The sequence below is a fragment of the Phymastichus coffea genome, unplaced genomic scaffold (assembly GCF_024137745.1).
Source record: "Phymastichus coffea isolate CEN01 unplaced genomic scaffold, Cenicafe_Pcof_1.1 PCOF00003, whole genome shotgun sequence".
Classification (NCBI taxonomy): Eukaryota; Metazoa; Arthropoda; class Insecta; order Hymenoptera; family Eulophidae; genus Phymastichus; species Phymastichus coffea.
This window is the reverse complement of record NW_026706814.1, coordinates 13276303-13295552: the sequence shown is the minus strand read 5'-3', so window position 1 is coordinate 13295552 and position 19250 is coordinate 13276303. Positions and strand designations below refer to the sequence as shown.

The 19250-nt window shown below is 29.9% G+C and overlaps 2 protein-coding genes across 4 annotated transcripts; both read right to left on the bottom strand.

Moving 5' to 3' along the window:
• Window positions 1–2887: 2887 nt before the first annotated feature.
• Window positions 2888–10509, bottom strand: LOC131665126 (unconventional myosin-Vb-like). 2 transcript variants are annotated; one of them, XM_058936780.1, is made up of 15 exons: window positions 10359–10509; window positions 9567–9997; window positions 9181–9475; window positions 8724–9044; window positions 8152–8646; window positions 7880–8083; window positions 7685–7801; window positions 7281–7589; window positions 6617–7216; window positions 6378–6542; window positions 6059–6158; window positions 5609–5950; window positions 4852–5527; window positions 3296–3599; window positions 2888–3220 (listed from the first exon to the last, which is right to left on the bottom strand). In XM_058936780.1, the coding sequence occupies exons 1-15, from the start codon at window positions 10383–10385 to the stop codon at window positions 3101–3103; spliced, it is 4506 nt and encodes a 1501-aa protein (XP_058792763.1). In that variant the 5' UTR covers window positions 10386–10509; the 3' UTR covers window positions 2888–3100. The 2 variants fall into 2 exon arrangements, with proteins under 2 accessions (XP_058792763.1, XP_058792773.1); XM_058936790.1 differs by lacking the exon at window positions 10359–10509 and having other exon boundaries at window positions 9567–9623; window positions 9749–9841.
• A 292-nt stretch (window positions 10510–10801) lies between these two features.
• LOC131665138 (juvenile hormone esterase-like) lies at window positions 10802–14673 on the bottom strand. Of its 2 annotated transcripts, none has more exons than XM_058936800.1 (12): window positions 14525–14673; window positions 13970–14200; window positions 13763–13903; window positions 13521–13683; window positions 13266–13451; window positions 12990–13189; window positions 12618–12780; window positions 12369–12529; window positions 11642–11789; window positions 11306–11438; window positions 11019–11234; window positions 10802–10936 (listed from the first exon to the last, which is right to left on the bottom strand). In XM_058936800.1, the coding sequence occupies exons 2-12, from the start codon at window positions 14189–14191 to the stop codon at window positions 10855–10857; spliced, it is 1815 nt and encodes a 604-aa protein (XP_058792783.1). In that variant the 5' UTR covers window positions 14192–14200; window positions 14525–14673; the 3' UTR covers window positions 10802–10854. The 2 variants fall into 2 exon arrangements, with proteins under 2 accessions (XP_058792783.1, XP_058792793.1); XM_058936810.1 differs by having other exon boundaries at window positions 13970–14193; window positions 14525–14671.
• Window positions 14674–19250: the final 4577 nt, after the last annotated feature.

The following is a 19250-nucleotide window of genomic DNA, read 5'->3' as shown; positions in this document are numbered from 1 at the left end:
AGAAGCCCTACTCAACGAAAACTTTTCCACTGTCTAAGCTCAATCTCAAGTTAATTATGCTAACGCAATATATCGTCGAAAGAGCGAAGCACACCAAGTCAACAAAGATAAGATTCACGTCAAAAATCTTTAACAACAGAATATATAGTTATACTCACGAAGGTGATCGCTGAAAAATTATCTAAAAACACAAAGAAAATTTCTATAAGGGATCATATTTTGGAAATCAGACCTCTCATTTCTCGCTCCAAAAGACTAATATTATTAAACGTTTATCCGGTTGTATCCCAATTTATCCTTGAAAATTTCTGACAACAAATTTCCCAATCTTCTTCCAAAATGATTTCGAAGATACTACATACTGGAGATACGCTAAGAGTGATATACTGATATGTTTTTTTATAAGCAGGAGGACCATTTAGCTAGGGAATGCCTAAACAACGAAAGTATCTCACCAACTGATTCCAAATGCAACAACCATTACTCAAAACCAAGTTAACATGAACAGTACAAATAGCACCTTACAGTCAATCCTACAAGAATATGCTACAAAACACCGACGACAGAGCTATCGTCGTTACTACCTTCAAACTCGCATTGTTCGATTATACATCTATCGGCATATCACTAACTGAAATGAAACTTGACTGCAATTCAGAAAGTAGTATTGATATTTTAATAAATCCCAAGTCCGAAAAAGTTAATTCAAGTTACATTGCAAACACAACTAACAACTACGCCCTCAATTATTTTTAATTAAAAAATTTCCTCAATAAAACTTATAGAACCCATAATCACCTGTGAATAAGATCGATATAGCGAAAGTGATTCATGCACTGTATATTTATCTTAGTTCAAGATCATTTTTAAAATTAGCTTTACAAAGATAATACTAAATTGACAAAGATTTTCAAAAGACTTGAAAAATAATACAATAAAAATGGCTATGGTCCAGAAAAAACAAATTTTCTCCGTGAAAAACACATATAAGAGTAATGTAATGGAATTAGAATGGTTTCCTCAGAAAATTGATCTTCTACCAAATTTAATATCAAAGACTTCAAGAAACATTATTGAAAAAGAACATCTATATTAAAAATTCGGCTTATTACAAAAAGATCACATACACAACTATACTCGAAATGGTAGTAATAGAAATTTTGTTCTATAAAAATTCACCATCTGCTCAATATATCTAACTAACAGCCAAACTTTAGATTTAAAACAGCTTAATGACCTACAACAATTACCCGATCTAATCATATTAATAGGTGACTGACGCCTACAACATGATTTAGAGATTAATCCGCACAATAGTTAAAGAAGTAATAATAAACAAATTTCTAGAAAATTCAGATATGTCGATCTTAAATAAAAAGTTCTCTAACTAGATTTAACTCTTCAAACGGAGTTTTTAGCAGCATAGACCTAACAATAAGATCCTCTTTTATCACTTGTAGACTCGAACTCTACGACAGCGGCCACTTCGGCCTATGACAACTTTTTTACTATCTACAACTAATAATATCCTACATAATTCAACTATCAATAGAAAAATATTTAATTATAAAAAAGTCAATTATTTACATAGCAACATATTTTGAACGAATTCATTATAAATCTAGAAAAGCCTAAATCTAACAAAAAAAACAACATAGACTCACTAATAAATAAATTTAACGAAACTATATCCTAGCGACAGTAAACTACAACCATTCCACTATTGAAGATTGAATCTACAAAGATCTTATGGTGGAATATTGAGTGCGTATTAGCAAAAAATAAATCGAAGCACGCTTTCAACAGTAGGGACAATTCACTCCTTCATAACTACGACTCTAAATGAAAATTCACCTTTTTACAAACCAATTCCGTTGAAAGAATTTACAGAGACTTTCAAGCTTCTCTTCTTTTCAGAAAAAAAAGTCTGTGTACGATCACCTTCTTAACCTAGATAACACCATATGTGAGTCATTTAAGAAAAATCTCCATGTCGTATACTTATAGCTATAAGTCTAGTTATTAAGAAAACATTTCATACTTATGGAAAGACCGAGTGATTTCTATACTCTAAGAAAAAAGAGATGGAGAACCCATACTTGACTTTGTTAAAAACTTTCTAAGAGAACATATACGTAATTGGTGTTAGAAACAAGGGAATTTTTACCAATTCAATAATACTCACAAATGGATTTCCACAGAGATTAGTGCTCAGCGTCACTTTTCTTCTAATAGCTATAAACTTAATAAAATCAAAATCGTACAACTTCCAGTTAAATGTTATAGAAACATGGCAATAAAAATCAATCACTTTAACAGTAATGATCAAACAAATCACAAACAGCACCCTGGTCACTCAAACATCAAAACTATAAACACTCTAATTTTCATCCTCTCTACCAATAATTATTGATCAAAAGAAATTGACTACATCGATACTAAACTTATGGAATTTCTTACTATTAATCAGAAATGATGTTTTTCACAAAATGCAAATATAAGCTTTCAATCATAAGGAACAAATAAGTATAACCTAACTCTGAATTGGATTATATATTAAACTTATGTAACAGTATTTTATAGATAACAAACTCTTAATCAAATGCAAATTCTGCCATATTAATGATAAATAATCAATTTAAAAATTCTCAAAAACTCAAAATTAGCTTTAAGTAATAAATAAAAAATTACTAAACTCTTAACATTTCTTAAGCTTTCTAATGTCACAGAAAAACTGTAAATATAGGATAAAATCTAAAATTGATCTTGTTGATATATCGTTGGACATTATGTATAAATCGCTGTTCATATAAATTATTCATGTATTACATTCACACTAAGAATTACGCTAGTAATATTAAATAATAATTTCCAGAAGGAATACGTTATAAAAATGAAGCTCTTATTCTCATTTCTTCTTAGCTATTATAATAATAATTAATACATTTAGAATCATGGATATAATTTTTTTTTCAATGAAAGTATAAAATAGTTATGAAGTATACTTAAAAACTAAATTACATTGAAATAAAATTTTTATACAACATTGAAAACAATAATAGTGATAATAAAAATCATAATGCAGCATATGTCCGTAGCATTATATTTTTTTTAACATTGGCAGATTATATTGCGATGGTATTTCAACTTGTTCTAGCCTAGCCTTTGAATGGCGAAATGGTACTATATCTGTGGGACGTGCTTTTATATCCACAACTACCTAAAAGACGTATAAATCCATTTTTATGATAAATATATGAATAGTTCGGATTTATATGATACTAGAAAAACTTACTGTATCGGTTGATTTTTGGCGTCGCTCAAACATTTTTTTTAATTCATCAATCAAGGTATGTGAAACCAATACTTCTTGATTCGACGGGTTTGATCGAAGACATTGAGTATTATATAATTCGAATATATTCACAATTTGCTCGCAATTGAGTTTATCATAGTTTTCAAAAATATTTAATAGAGTGTTTCGCGATATAGGTTGTAATTGAATTAATCTGGCTGCTTGAATCACCGGGATCAACTTTTGATTCACCATTGATAATTGTCTGTCTATAAGCCAACGTTCTATAATTCTCAAATTGCACCTGCAAATTATATTATCAGCATTTTACGTTTTATTGTTTACATGTTTCACTTACAGTGCCGGTCAGCCACTTTTACCCCCCCCCCCCCCCCCCACGGGCAAAATCAGTCTAACTTCAAAGTTTTATATCTCTGGTAGAAATTAACGTACAGAGACGCGCGTGGGTGCGTTTGAAAGGTCTTTCGGAGAGCTTTCAAATGATATGACTCACGGTTGCCATCGATTGTTTTTTTAAATTTTGCAACAATTATGCAAAATTGAAAATTCTGAAATTTTTTTATTATTTTTGACAATTAGCCAATTTTGGAAAAAAAATCGTACGAAAATTTGAAATACACCATTTTTTAGCTATTACCAAGCCCTATCTGAATCACTCATCAAAAATTTATTTTCGTCAAATATGACGCGCGCACGGGCATTTTTTCCTGGAAGTGACAGTTTTTTTCAACATTTTTTATCTCCGTCAAATTTTAACAATCGGAAAAAATTTTATAGGAGAAAAAATGTTTGTTTTTTCACGTAGAATACTGCAATAATTTTTTTTTCGGTTTTTTTCAATTTTTTTTTCTCACAGTCGGTACGCAAAAAAGATGAGAAACCACAAAAAAAAATTTTTTTCCACCCATTCAATAATACTACATAACAAGTATCGTAAATTACATAAAAAAAAAAATCTTTTTTTTTTCGACCTTGAAAAATAATTTAAACCGAAAAAAAAAATTTTTCGAAAAACCGAAAAAAAAATTATTGCAGTATTCTACGTGAAAAAACAAACATTTTTTCTCCTATAAATTTTTTTCAATTGTTACAATTTGACGGAGATAAAAAATGTTGAAAAAAACTGTCACTTCCAGGAAAAAATGCCCGTGCGCGCGTCATATTTGACGAAAATAAATTTTTGATGAGTGATTCAGATAGGGCTTGGTAATAGCTAAAAAATGGTGTACTTCAAATTTTCGTACGATTTTTTTTCCAAAATTGGCTAATTGTCAAAAATAATAAAAAAATTTCAGAATTTTCAATTTTGCATAATTGTTGCAAAATTTAAAAAAACAATCGATGGCAACCGTGAGTCATATCATTTGAAAGCTCTCCGAAAGACCTTTCAAACGCACCCACGCGCGTCTCTGTACGTTAATTTCTACCAGAGATATAAAACTTTGAAGTTAGACTGATTTTGCCCGTGGGGGGGTAAAAGTGGCTGACCGGCACTGTATATAAAATTACTGCAAATTTGAAAGACCAATTATTACCGAATTTGCACTCCTTTAGATACACTGCAGAATTCATTTCGACTTAAAATAACATTGAGAGTTATAGAGTTAATTTGTTCAAAAATTGATTTAAAAATATGTATAACCAGTTGGTAATCAATTTCAAACTTAATAAATGTTTTATGATACTCTGATAGTTCACTGATGAACATATCGATGTTTCGAGTGATTTCTTCTGTCTCAGATTCGATATCCAAATCAGAGATTTGTTCTGTGAAAAACAAAGATGTCACCCCATGTACCACTAAATCGGAAGTTTTCATCTTCCTAATGATCCAAGAAATCAGTTCCAATATACTATTTTCTTGCAGAATGCACAAACTATCTCCAAGATCAATATTTTTAAGACATTGCTGCTTCTGACGAACTGTATTTTCCACGCGAAATCTATCGAACGGTTGATTTCCTGCTGTTTTTTTTGAATATTGCTTCAAATAATTTAGTAATCGACATGTATTGAGAAACCAGAAGACTCCTATATCAAATAGCTCTTGATTTTCAACGACATGTTTAACTTTTGTTCTAAAGTTATGTATAAGTGAAACTGCAGCAGCACGATTATTTTCGTAATCCGCATAACGAATGCACATCATTAAAATTTGAGCTGGTAAATCTAGTGATTGATCGCATTCGATGAGCATTGATGGATTTACATCTGTAAGAAAATCAGAAGAAGTAAATAGATCTGAATATGGTCCAAAGAAAAAAACAAACTTTTCTTTAAGATGTACAATACCTGTAAGATTATCTATTACAGAGTGAGTAGCTTTTAGATCAAACTGAAACATACCCTCATATTTTATTGTTTCAGTTAAACTTTCCTCACATACATTTTCCTGGTCTTCTGGGTTATCACATTCAAACATTTTTTTTTTGTATTCTTCATCAAGATACGCAGGCCTCGAAAATGGCACTATGGATTTTTTTTTGCTGCTGGATTCGGGAGATGAATACCGCTGAGCCGAATCTTGCGATGTTTCTTCATGAGTGAGAGTTATTTTGCGTATTCTATCTTCAAGCTTTTTTTGTTGTTCTGTAGTTTGAGATGAACCAGGCACTTGAATCGGTTCTTTGAGCTCTGATAAACGAGAATGAATTTATATTAATTCGTTCATATCAACGAACTATTATTCTCAATGTATTTTTCATCATCAATGAGAGATAGAAAATGAACTGGAAAATGTACCTTCAGTATCCTTGTTATATTCTTTTTGTTCACCGGACGTACTGGGAACTTCAGCAATATTGGCAGTTTGTTGAACAATATCAGCATCTCTGTCAACTTCCTAAAAAGAGTCAAAAAGCTTTTGGCACAATCCTTCGTTATGATACACCACTAGAGTGTATCAAAACGATTTTATCATACATGCGCCGATTAATACCACAACATCCGTTAGCATAGCATTTTTTAGTTACACGCTGTGAATTATTAATCTAAAATTTTTAATTTAGAAAAAACAATTCTCTAATAAATAATTATATTAGATCAACGATAATTAATTTACCTGTAGTATTTCGCACGGGCTTGGAATAGTGCTAAGGTCCTTTGCAGTTTTAACTCTTTTAAACAACAATTTGTTCAATATTCTATTCTTAACCGGTATGCTTGTTTGATTATCCATAATCGAATGCAGAGATACTATATCGTCATATGATAAGCGCGTAGACATCTGCAAAAATAAAATAAATGAAATAATAAAAGCTATTGCAAGAAATAAAAAAAAATTGGAACATATATACTAACTAGGTAATCAATTTTTTTTCCCAAAGAATCCAGATCTATTTCAGTACTTCTATGAAGTACAGTAAAATGTAGATCATTTCGAGCTTGCCGTTTCTTCAGTCGTTGTATAACGAGAAACCGTCTTACTAATGACTGCACAATTATAATTTTTCTTACAGTTCTCTTGTATTGCTGACGGGCTATAAAGCTCTTCACGTGTTTTTGAATTTCCGTGGCAGCTAAATTTTCCAAATAGTATTGTTCGGACTGCTGATTGGTTTCACTTCCTTGTATTGAGGAGTATTTGATGTATTGATACCAACGTCGTTGGAGAAAACCTCGGAAACATGCCTGAATCTTTATGGCTGCAAAATGTTCTAGATCGGTCCTATCAAGCAGAGACTGAGCCAAACGTCGCACCAAGTGTCCATGAGCGTATGGTTGAATGCCACAAATCGCACGACGTATTTCATTGTAGCGAGTTTGTTGTAAAAAACGACGTGCTAATTTCTGTATAACAATGGCGGCATGACTACGTCTTTTGGCGCATATATTTTGCAAATAATCAAACACATCATGATCAAAAAATACTTTTGTATGCCCAAATTTGACATTATCAATCTACAAATAAATAAACATTCTACACATAGATATAATTTTAATAATTTCGGCGATAATATTTTACCTTTCCGTATCGAGACAAAATTATCCTACAAAATTTCCGTTTATCTTTAGAAATCACATCTCCGAGTTGGCTTAGGCAGCTGTAACGTTGAGTAAATTCTTCATAGCACATTCGTTTCAATTTCATTGCTGCTGATACTTTTATTGCTTGAACAACGTTATAAGCACGTAATTGCTCCACTACGTGTTGCGAATCAAATCTATAGGGCTTTCTTATGTTATTGCTTTGTATACATCTCACAAAATGCGATCTCGTTTTACTCCAAGTCTCAGTAAGCACAGTAAAAGATGTTTGTAATTCAGAAATTACCTAATAAATTGAAAGTAATATTATAACAAAGAACCATACAGTTATTAGGTAACTATTTATTTTCATGGTATTTAATCGTATTTTTTTATACGCACTGTTTTCTTGGGCGTCTCGATGTACGAGGCTCGTTTTCTGACACCCATTGTTCTTTTAAATTTATGCATATTAATTTTTGAGAGCTCTTCGTTAACCAACTTGATCATCAATGTATTCTAAATAAGAAAAAGAAATAAATAAAAATGCTCTAGCATTTCATGCTACACACCTTTTTAAATTTTCCTAGGACATACCTTACTCCCCATAAAAACTTCAAGCTGCTCCTCATTGACGCTCTCATCATTTTTTGATAAAAAGTTATTTGTAGTATAGCGTACAGGATAAAGAAAGTGCCGAATTGTAAAATCTGTATTTTCTGTGGATATTATAAAATTTTTAGTGTGTCCGTACAGAATGTATGAACATTCCAACCAGAGCAAACTCCTTTCGCTTTTTACCTAACGTTTAGATGCATTAAAAATATTACTTTTAGTGGACATGTACCACACGTATAATTTATAATTACCTTAGTATCTTCTTCAAGCAAATCCAATATACCAGATTTACATTCTAACATCTCGAGACAATTTATATTGTCTGAAAATTCCATAAATGTCCAGCCTATGCCTTCTTTTAGATATTCTTCCTGCTTACACTTCAAATTTATTTGAATGAATAATTGCTCAACTTTTTCGTCAATATAATTGATGCATAATTGCTCCAGAGAATTTGATTCCAAATTTTCAATACCATGCCCGTCAAGAATACCAATAAAGTTTCGAATACGGCATGAGGAACGTAAAGCATTATTAATGCGTGTGACTATCGTACCAAACAGTTGAGTATAAATAAATCTGGCAAAAGTATCGCGCGATTTTAATACTTGATTTAAAGTCATTGGTTGTATTAGCTCATCTGGCTTGTAAAATATTCTTTTACAGCACATCCATTTTTGTATTGTATTTTGAGCTTGTTCATTCAAACCTAATATTTTACCTATTTTTTTTAGTGGATCTTGATCCTACACAGTTGAATACCCACAATAATGCATAAATGTTTATTTCAATCGATTTAAAACTATAATATTTAACAACTTACCACAATGGTACAACTCTCCATACTTCTACTGGTTGCCATTCCTTCAAGTTTTTTAAATTCTAAACTTCGTATATGTAATAATACTGCTAAAATTTGAAGTATTTCATACTGTTCCATTTCCGAAAATTCTAACATATTAAAAGCTTCAATTGTTTTATCAAAATATATTCTATCATGCATATATTGATATGGTTTCTCGTAACTATCTTCTTCTGAATCACTTGCATAATCATACTGAGCTTTATCTAATTGCAAAACAGAAAAATACTCCTCTGCTGCATACATATAATAAAATATATTGAACATTTGGCGATACAGTCCCTACAAATATATTTACAAAATTATATTATCAACGCTCATAATTTATTAAATAACATAAATATTTTGCAATAACAATTGTCTTTAAGGAAATAATTTATTCACGAACATTTTTTCCAAGCAAAATGAAAAATCGCACCTGTGAAATAATATTCGAGCTATCGAAATAGTATGTTGTAAGTAATGCTCCAATCACACGATAATTTGTATCATATTGTATCTGAACAAATTTACCAAATCTTGATGAATCATGATTGCTTTTTGTACCAGCATGACCGAAAGCTTGTAATATTATTAAAGATGCTAGAATTTTTTTTTTAAATTGATCTTCTTTTGTGTCCATATTTGTGAGATACAAGATAGCAAGTACTGCGTTGACAGTTTTTCCAGATCCCGATTCACCAGTAATAATTAAAGTTTGATCATAATTTTCTCTGTGATTAAAATTAAAAAAATTAAATTGTTCAGCATTAATAACGTTCATTTTTTGAGAAATTCATCGAATTAAAAATAATTTGTATCAACCTTTCTAATGTCGCACGAACATTTTCGGCAACTCCAAAGATATGTGGTTCTGAATATCTTGAAGAATATTTTCGATAATTAATAACTTTATACTCGTTGTAATTAGAATAATTACTATATGGATTTAAAAAAATAGTGAATGTTCCACAATAGCTGTAATAACTATGTGCTGCGAATCGTACTTTCAATCTTTGCAAAATTGTTGCTTCGTGAATAACAGTCAGTAAGTCCAAATTTCTTCGAAAATCAAGAGAAGTGTCTTCAACTAGTTGCAGAGGTGGTAGTTTATCGGATAGTGTGATATTCAAAATTTGTTTTTCTCTGGAATCCTCTGTTTGTATGAGGAGTTTGTTTTGATGGGTGTTATAGTCTTCCAAAATAATTGCACTTTCCCAGACTTTGTTTGGGTGTGGAATCCACACTTTCATTCCCTGATGTAATTTTTAAAATCAGAAGAATATCGTTAGTAAAGATAAAATAAAGCACCATTTAAAAGCAACATGTTCATGTAAATATCCAATATCATATTACTTTCTTACGTATTACACTGAATATAAAGAAACGCTATGTTATAGGCGTACTTGCTATACATACTCGCTATACGTACACAAACAATAAACAATTCTGTTGTTAGAAAATAATATATCGTTTTATTTATATTATAGCAATAAATTATACTGCTTATTGAATAAACGTGTAATTGCAAATAGAAAATGGTTTAATAATTTTACATTACTAATTCAAGTTACTGCCTTTCTTTTTGTTCAAGACTGTAAAGAATATAATTATTACCTTTTTATATAAGTTTTCGGTCGTCATGATTTCAAAAAAATATTCAGCATTAATTTTTGATAAAAAATCTACATGAAAGACGTTAAATGTTAAAAAAACTTAGCAACAATTTAAACAATTTGATATTAGATGTCAGATATGTCAACGCACTTTTAAAACTGAAAAGATATATTCGAAATCACAACCGACTTTGTATCCTGAACTGGTTGTACCATCAGGTTTACCAACAGCTTATTATTTTGAAAAATACTATTCAAATATCTTTCATAGGTAAATATAGAAAAATAATGTTCTTACCGTTCCAAGTATGATCAGTTTTTATTATGAAAATCAGTTCATAATAATATTTTATTATTGAATAATTAAATATATTGATCGGACTTTTTATCACAATATTTTAAATCTCTAAGGATTGTAGAAAAATAACACCACTAAACACGTTTATAAAACTTGACATTCGATAGTATTTTATTTTATATGATTTCTCATTTTACAATTATGTAAATTTGGGTAAGCTGCTTGGTATAATATCTTTGATTTTTTGTTTGATTATTTTACCAGAACTTTTTAATGGATTCCTAAAACACATAGTGAATAATTATTTTTTCAAACGTAATTATATTAATTGATTTCTAGTTACGTGATATATTTTCTGCTTACAAGGCCTTAATTTTGTTTATTAGATCACCGACACATCCAGTTTGAATCGGCAGAATAGCTAGATTAGCAGTTTCGATAAGTTCAACTCGTGTATCAACTGGATTTTCTTTTATGGCAAGATCCTGATTGAATTCCAAATATTCATCAGATTTACGTGAATCTGGCCAGGTGATGCCTTGCAATAATGTATCTTTATGGCCGTTTGGAGTCGGGTTACTATAAATATAAATTGTGATATAAGAATCCTATATTATTATCTAATAGTATTACAGAAATTATAAGTTCACCCGTATTTAGCGAAATTCGTCCAAAAACGAACCATTCTGCGACGAGTTATATATGTAGGATCATTCGAACTCAAAGAGATATTTGCTACAGTAAGATGGAATAGATAAGCTAAATCATCTCCATGAGCCGTACCTACAATACAGAACATACTCTATTAAGATTTATTTTTGTAGTATGTATAACAAAATTGACTATAATTTAAAAATTTTCGTAAGTTGTAATTCATGATCACTATAATTAATCGGAAATAATAAAATTCTCGTTAATTATTAGTACCAGAAAAATAGAAAATAGTTTTATTTAAAAATAATGTATATCCTAGTTAAAAAGCGTACCATTCAAATTTATATTATAAATTTGTTTGTGAAGCGGATTACTTGTGTTATAAGAAAATCGATAAAAATAAACTGGATGTTCACTTTGCTGATTTAGTAAAGTTTTCTTTAAATTAATTCCAGCCTTGAATAGAATATCTGATGTTTCCTGAAATTGTATACATATAGTCTTCTAAATAATATTCAATTATAAAATATCAAATTATGAAACGAAAATGTAAAATATCTTGCCGAATTGAAAAGCAAAATGCGAGTTAAGTTTCATATAAAAATAATAATAATAATTATTATTATTGTTATTATTATTACTACTTTCAGAACTACGTTCATGTGGTACGCTACAAAGGTACGCTGATATTTGTACGTCTTAGCTTGATTTCCTATATGATCATCAAAACGTAGATGACCTACCTACCCCCATTTTCGGAAGGATGCGGAAGGAGGTTTTTACATGCATCAATACTGAATCTATGGTTTAAAATGAATTCCTTACCACCAGAATCTCGGTAACAAACATATGAAAATTTCATTTCGGATAATTTTCACATGCCTGAGGCTCGAACCCACGACGTATTGTACAAAAACCTGAGCTCTTACTAACTAAGCCGCGGTGCAACGAATATATGCAATTTTACTTTTATTATACGTTAAAGTATTATTTTTTGTCTTCTGACATGATCTAATTTTCTCATGTACCACAATTTATAAAGTGGTGATTTTAACTTACATCAATTAATTCCATTATTGCCATGTTTGTAAGATCAACTATTTCATTAGCTGTCATTGAAAATACTTTTTGAGTAATTGGTAATGAAATTGGCGAGTTTTCAGGTAAAGTTTTTAAAACGCTGGAGGCAAAAGTTACAAAATCTAAAATTGATTCAACGCCTAAAAACGATAACATTTTATAAGAATCAATCCTCTTACGCCTTACTCTGCAATCTTTGACGTTTTTATTTGAGTACTATATACTTACTTCCAGCAAAAAGCAAAGTCTCGTAAGCTGTAAAACCAGTAATATGGGGAACTTTATTAAAGTCGCCGACTACATATTTATAAAATGAACATTTAGTTAAAAACTTTTCTTCATTTTTAGCAATACTGGTACTTTCAATCGTTGGTTTGAACGGTGGATCAACCTGAAAATTATTTTAATAGAAATATGAAACTATGTAAATAAATTCATATAGATATTTATATATATATATATATTTATATAGATAATTTGTAATATTAATTTATATCATTCGATATATGTATCAAGCATGTAAGAGTGATAAAAATGTTTAATTGATATTGTAATAAGTCAGATATGAAATCACTAGACATTTCATATGTTCGTTCTTACCATTCCCATGTCTTCAGCGTTTATCATAATTTCAACAGCTGAAGCTTGATATAAACTTTGTAGAGCTGTAGTCGCACTGAGGGTCGTTTTACCTAACTTTTTAACTAATTTAAAAGCTTGTTTCACGGCAACTTCCGGTGTATGAAAAGCCCATGGACATAAAGGAGAGGCACTCATTGAAATTGATCGATGAAATAAACCTTGAAAAAGAAAATATATAAAATAACTCAAACAATAAATCAATCTGAAGTTCATTGGAAAATAAAGGCGAAATACCTTGAGACATTTCAGATAATCCATGTAAATCTACTGAAACAGCACCAGCACTTTGACCAAAAATAGTTACGTTATCTGGGTTGCCTCCAAAATGGTGAATGTTTTCTTTAACCCAACGTAACACTAAATTCTGATCTTTGAGCCCAGCATTTCCAGTTGCGTTCTCATGATTCAAATTCAAAAATCCTACACAGAACAATTTTATATTTTATAATTTTACTATTTCGAATTATTTTTGATCATTTCAGATTTTACCCAGTGGTCCTACACGATAATTGAATGTTACAACAACAACATCATCTTCTATCATGAAGTCAGGACCATACAAAGAACTATTTCCATATCCACCTTTGAATGATCCTCCGTAAATCCAAACCATAACAGGTAATAAATTGGAATTGTCATTTTGTAAATCAAGCTACTTAAATAACATTGTATTTTATTACCACAATTCTAATAAATTTTTAATATGTTTGTTATTTTACAAATAGAATAACCTTTGGGGTGTAAACATTCAAATACAAGCAATCTTCTGATCCTGTGTAGTTTGTCTGATAGATAAAATCCTTTTGAACACAGTTCGGCCCTTCGATTCGCGTGCTTAGAATATCTTGCCATGGATTTTTTGGAACCGGTGGCTACGAAAAGTAAAATGGTTGATTCATTCAATCATCGAAATTAAAATGTAAATCGAGGAAACTTACTTTGAATCTTAAATATCCCAATGGTGGTTCAGCATATGGAATGCCTTTGAATGAAGAATATTCAACGGAATCGATTACTGTTTTTAAAACTTCCCCTTGCACTAGTCCTTTAGATGTTTGCACAACTTGAGTATCTTTCGCTTCTATTCCAATTATGAGTATATGTAAAAGGTAGAATCTTAAATTCAAAGTACGCATAATGAAACAGTACTTCTTATTCATCTCTGAAAGCTTAGGATATATTAATAAACTTTTTAAATATTTATTCTGTGAAGAAAAATGAATATAGTAGCATACTTTCAAAAGTCATTCTACAATTAGTTTTCAAAATTTTGATGATAATAAATATTCAATATACGACAATTATTGTATTCACGTCAGCTTTTTACGTAAATTAATTTACTGACGTTATAAAGCAAATTACATAAGAAACATATATAAACATTATTATAGTTAGGTAAATAATCCAATTTAATTTATAGATTAAATTTGTTGAATTTTAACGTTCACGCGCTATCACGTTAAATATAAAATAAATAGTTATGTATATGTTACCCCAAAATTGTTTCCTCTTTATGTCGAAAAAATACGGAGTCAAAAACTGGTTGAATGCTGTTCTGCCATAAACTGTAGTAGACTGTGTTTTTCACAATTTCTTTCGTTGTGCACTTGATAAAGGATTGAATATTTCTTAAAAGAACCAATAAAACATTCCGAAAAGAAAGATATACAACTGTTAATATTTGAACCATGTAGTACTGCATTTATGATAAGACTTATCTCTCATAATGTTATTTTCATAAAAATTGATTATTCCGTTATCCACGTCTCGGTTTATAAGTCACGAACGAACTTCCTAATGATAATATTTTTTGTTTTGGTTTTGATAAATTATTAAGAACAATATTTCTATTCCATTTCCGTAGTAAAATGAAGTATTGTTGGAAACATTGCACAAGGATGAATGATATCACTATTACTTATGTGTGAACTATTATTTATACGAAGTTAACAACCAAAACTCCTACAGAAAATGAAATATTGCAAAACCGAACTGAACACGATGAGTATTGGAAAATAACTTTAGATAATATTTATTATTCTTGTTTCGATATATTTGTATTTATACCTATTTTATTACAAATTACCTTGCAATATCGTTGATCAGTCAATTTTTCAATAAGTTAGTAGTCTTTTTTCCCAAAATGTAGTTTTAATGCATTGATTTCTTTGATTGCTGTCCTTGCTTGCTAGTTTTATCAGCTAAGGATCATATGTCTTAACATTGAAGCCACAAGTGATTTTATCAAATTGCGTGTTGTATTTATCAAACGAATGGTTTGTTTTACAACTATCGTAAAGGTAGATTATCGTATTTAGCACTAAATCATTGACATTACTAAAATTTTAATATTCGTATTTCAATTTTTCAAACATACTTATAATGAAATGTTCATAGGCAATATTTACTAACACTAGTATTATTCGTCGATTTAGAAAACAGATTGTGATATTTTGTACATAATTTATTATAAATTTCAATAATATTGCAAGCAACAACAAAGTTAATGTATAAACTGTGACGTTAACAAATAAACTTAGCTTTCTACAAATGTATACTAACTTGTAAGTTGAAAAATACGACGATAAACGTTTTTATCGACGTATTTTTAATAAGTTATCTATTAGTAATTTGACTGATCTTCAAATAATATTGATAATAAACTCGTAAGAAACTGTCGTGTAGTTCAATTAAAATTAAAATTAGTTTTTAAATTAAAATACAATGAAATGTATTAATAATTTTTTTAATTATTTCAGAATCAACGTTTTGTTTTTTTAGTATTTACACTTGAAAATGTGTGCAGAAGATGGTTTTGAAAAGAATTGAAATTCGAAACTCGATGTCAATTTAATATTGAATAGATATTGATGTTCGTTAATATTTACAACTTAGTTCTAGGATTTTATTATCATAAAGGTTCTTTAATATTTAATGTACTAGTGAAATTATGTGATGTACATGATATTGTAGAACACAATAGAAATTAAGTTCATAGGTGATTTTCAACATCAGAATAAATCTAAAAATATTTGAGTGGTCCATTTTATTTCTTATAACATACTCTCAAACTTGGGCATAACGTTTTTATAACTAATTGAATTTATTGTTTTTTAAATCAGTTTTTCTATTTTAATAAATAAATTTAATCCAAACATATTCAATTTTAGTACGAACAAAAATTACAAACAATCTAATAATAAGCCTTATAAAATTCTTTTCCTTGATTCATTTTGACGTGCAGAATCTCTGACGGCGCTGTTTTGTTCAATAAGTAAGATAAGCTGCAGTTTTATGGAGCGTATGATATTGAGATACAGCAATGAAAATTTAAGTTCATTCCAAAAATCTTTGAAATGAATAGTGCCTCATGTTAGTTTTCTAGATATGAACAAAAATTAGCCTTTAATTAGTTTGTCTTTATAAATGAGAAAGAGAGAGAGAGAGAGTATACTTTATTGAGCCATGGGGTTTAACGCCGTGGGCTAAAAGAGAGAGAGAGAGAGAGAGAGAGAGAGAGAGAGAGAGAGAGAGAGAGAGAGAGAGAGCGAGAAAGTAGTATGCGAATAATTAGTATTAGTTTCTGCGCATACTAAAAGTTTAAAAATCATCATCGCAAAACGTATGTTTACCTTCAGAATTAGTGCAGTGAGTTTCTCCGCTACGTTGTAAAACACTGTTAATCTGCAATTATTGTGCTAGTTCATCTTAGTAAGATAACTATCAAGGAATCAAAAGGAACTTATGATTCTGCACTGGAGTATTCTTATATCCGAACTTATAGCCCGTTAGCTTTGCATCTTGGGCGCTTGTCATCTCCAAACTTGTAGTGGGGAGACGACGATTACGTCATACAGATAATCACAAGAAATATTATCATTGTTATAAACGATATAATGACAAAATGCCTTACACTAACAGATTGGCTATATATCTTTAAATTCATGAAATATTCAATATTGTTTTAAGTTTTCGTATTATGTTCAAAAGGCGACATTACAAGATTAATCATATTCATTCACGTTTTTACGTTTAAACATTTTAATGTTCTTACAATAACATTCATACTATTCAAAAACAATTAAGCATTCCATTTTGTTCAATTGCTCTTGTTTATTCAATAACACGAATTGCCATTGATACTTCTTTCACATTCGGCCAACGAAATTTAAGACATTACCAAAAAATTTTGTCAAGAATATATTTTACTCAAATAATTTTTAATCTTAGAGGCTTGTATTAATTTTTTGTTTGTTCAAACATACTAAAACTTTTGAAACGTCCACATTAGATACTTTCTTGGCAAGGAACGTAACAATGAATTTTTTGAAAGAGCTGCATTCAGTGGACTGTAATAAAGAACTTGTTGATGAATTGGTAAAATTGAACTAGCCTACAGACAATTTTTCTTCCAAATTAATTTTAGAACCCGACTCTAGCCATGTGGTGTTTTGTAGTAATTGATCGCTTTTTTCACCAGGTGCTGGATTATTGTTTATAATATACATGGATTATACCAATTAAAAATATAATTTTACTTGATGAATGCATTAACCCGATGTTGGCACAAAAATTTTATATAATTATGTGATTGCGTGATAAATAATATCTTATCTGTTCAGACATAGTCAATTTTATTCGCAAACAAAGCATCAATAGTATCGTAAGAATAATGACTATTTTATCTATATTTAAATTATATTTTCTCTAAGCGCTTTGTATGATAAAAGTAGGGTTTTTGGATTTCAGAATATGATTAATTTTCATCATCGATAAGCAGTCATTGCTGTGTGCGATACCTAACAAATAATGATTCTAAGAATAATTATGAAATTTAAATAAGGTAAATGGACCTAATTTCGAGGCCTTTGCAAAACAAAGAGAAAGATTGCAGAAACTGATTAATTTATGTGTGAGATACTTTTTTGGAATCCCGCATAATAGGGCGTTCTCTTATTTTAAACTAAGATTGAATTGGCAAAGAGTATAAACCAAGATATCTGAGCAGGATGAGACAGTCGGCGCTGCGGGTTGCAGAGGGGATGACAAAGATGGTCTGCAGGTCTTTCCAGATAATGGATGCCTGTCTCTGAAAATCTCTTCCTCCGATCCTTCTTCCAGTCTTTTTAAGTATAATTTTACTGCATTACTAGTTAAAAACCAAATTTACTTTAGCCTTGCTGTGATAAAAAGAGTTTCGATTTTCTATAAAATCTTCATAAAATCCTAGTCTATCTATAAGTTAGTATTATGCATTATGGTTTACTTTACACTTTTGACTAGAGAAATCTCTATATTTGTAATGTTTATTTTTGATCCTTAATATAAAAAGAGATTATATTTTGCTGTGAATATATATACTGGATTTATCTACGTTATTAAAATATAGATTAGTGTCATTATCATCGAGAGAAATATCATAATGTAACTTATGTAGCAATTGCTTAATTTGATAAAAGAGACCATAGAAATAAATAGGTCAACCATTGTTTTCCTGTAAATATTTGTGTTTTATATGGGAGTAGTAAAATAGGAGCAAGTTTCTTGTGGATTAAATAATATTAATCTTTCTCATTACTAAATCAAATAAATATCTACATGTTTGCTATTTTAAATAAACCATCCAAAAATCTCGAAAATAATGGATTCTAAGAAAAAATTGTAAGTAAAATATTAAAGACCAAGCAATGGTAACTTCAAGTTTGACCTACAGGTTGATTTTCAAGATCAAATCGGAATGAGCTTCAACTTTTTAAATGGAAACCTATATTTTTTACTGTGTATTCGTATTTTTATATAAAAAAAATACGTACGTTTTGTATAAAACATTTTTTTTAAGTTTCCTTCTATTACTCTAACGGGCGTGATATACAGCTAGGCAGCCAAGTCTGAATCAGACAACCTGATAAAGTAAGTCATAACTTCTATTTATTATCATTGTGTCAAGGTGTTGAAAAACGTGTTTTTTATTTTGAAAACAAGGTCCTTTGAAACTTCGAAAATTATTTGTCTGTTCACATAGATAAAATATTAAATTTGGCTGATATAAATTATAATTTTAGTTTACGGCGGACAAGTCTACGAAGAGTATCTAGGAATCTAATCTGAGTTGCGGGAAGAGGCTTTTGGGTTGGCGGATCGGATTACTTAATATGGTTATTATTAGATATAGCACCAACCTGTGGTATAAGTCTATGTCATTACTCGATAGGCTACTAA

Bases quoted from the DNA above. Each gene is read 5' to 3' on its own strand.
- LOC131665138 (XM_058936800.1), bottom strand. From the start codon at position 14,191: ATGAATAAGAAGTACTGTTTCATTATGCGTACTTTGAATTTAAGATTC. The intron at 13,904-13,969 runs GTAAGTTTCCTC...TACTTTTCGTAG, and splicing joins TGGGATATTTAAGATTCAAA to CCACCGGTTCCAAAAAATCC. The intron at 12,530-12,617 runs GTAAGTATATAG...TATCGTTTTTAG, and splicing joins GACTTTGCTTTTTGCTGGAA to GCGTTGAATCAATTTTAGAT.
- LOC131665126 (XM_058936780.1), bottom strand. From the start codon at position 10,385: ATGACGACCGAAAACTTATATAAAAAG. The intron at 6,543-6,616 runs GTTAGTATATAT...TTATTTTTGCAG, and splicing joins GAAAAAAAATTGATTACCTA to ATGTCTACGCGCTTATCATA. The intron at 3,221-3,295 runs GTAAGTTTTTCT...TACGTCTTTTAG, and splicing joins GCCAAAAATCAACCGATACA to GTAGTTGTGGATATAAAAGC.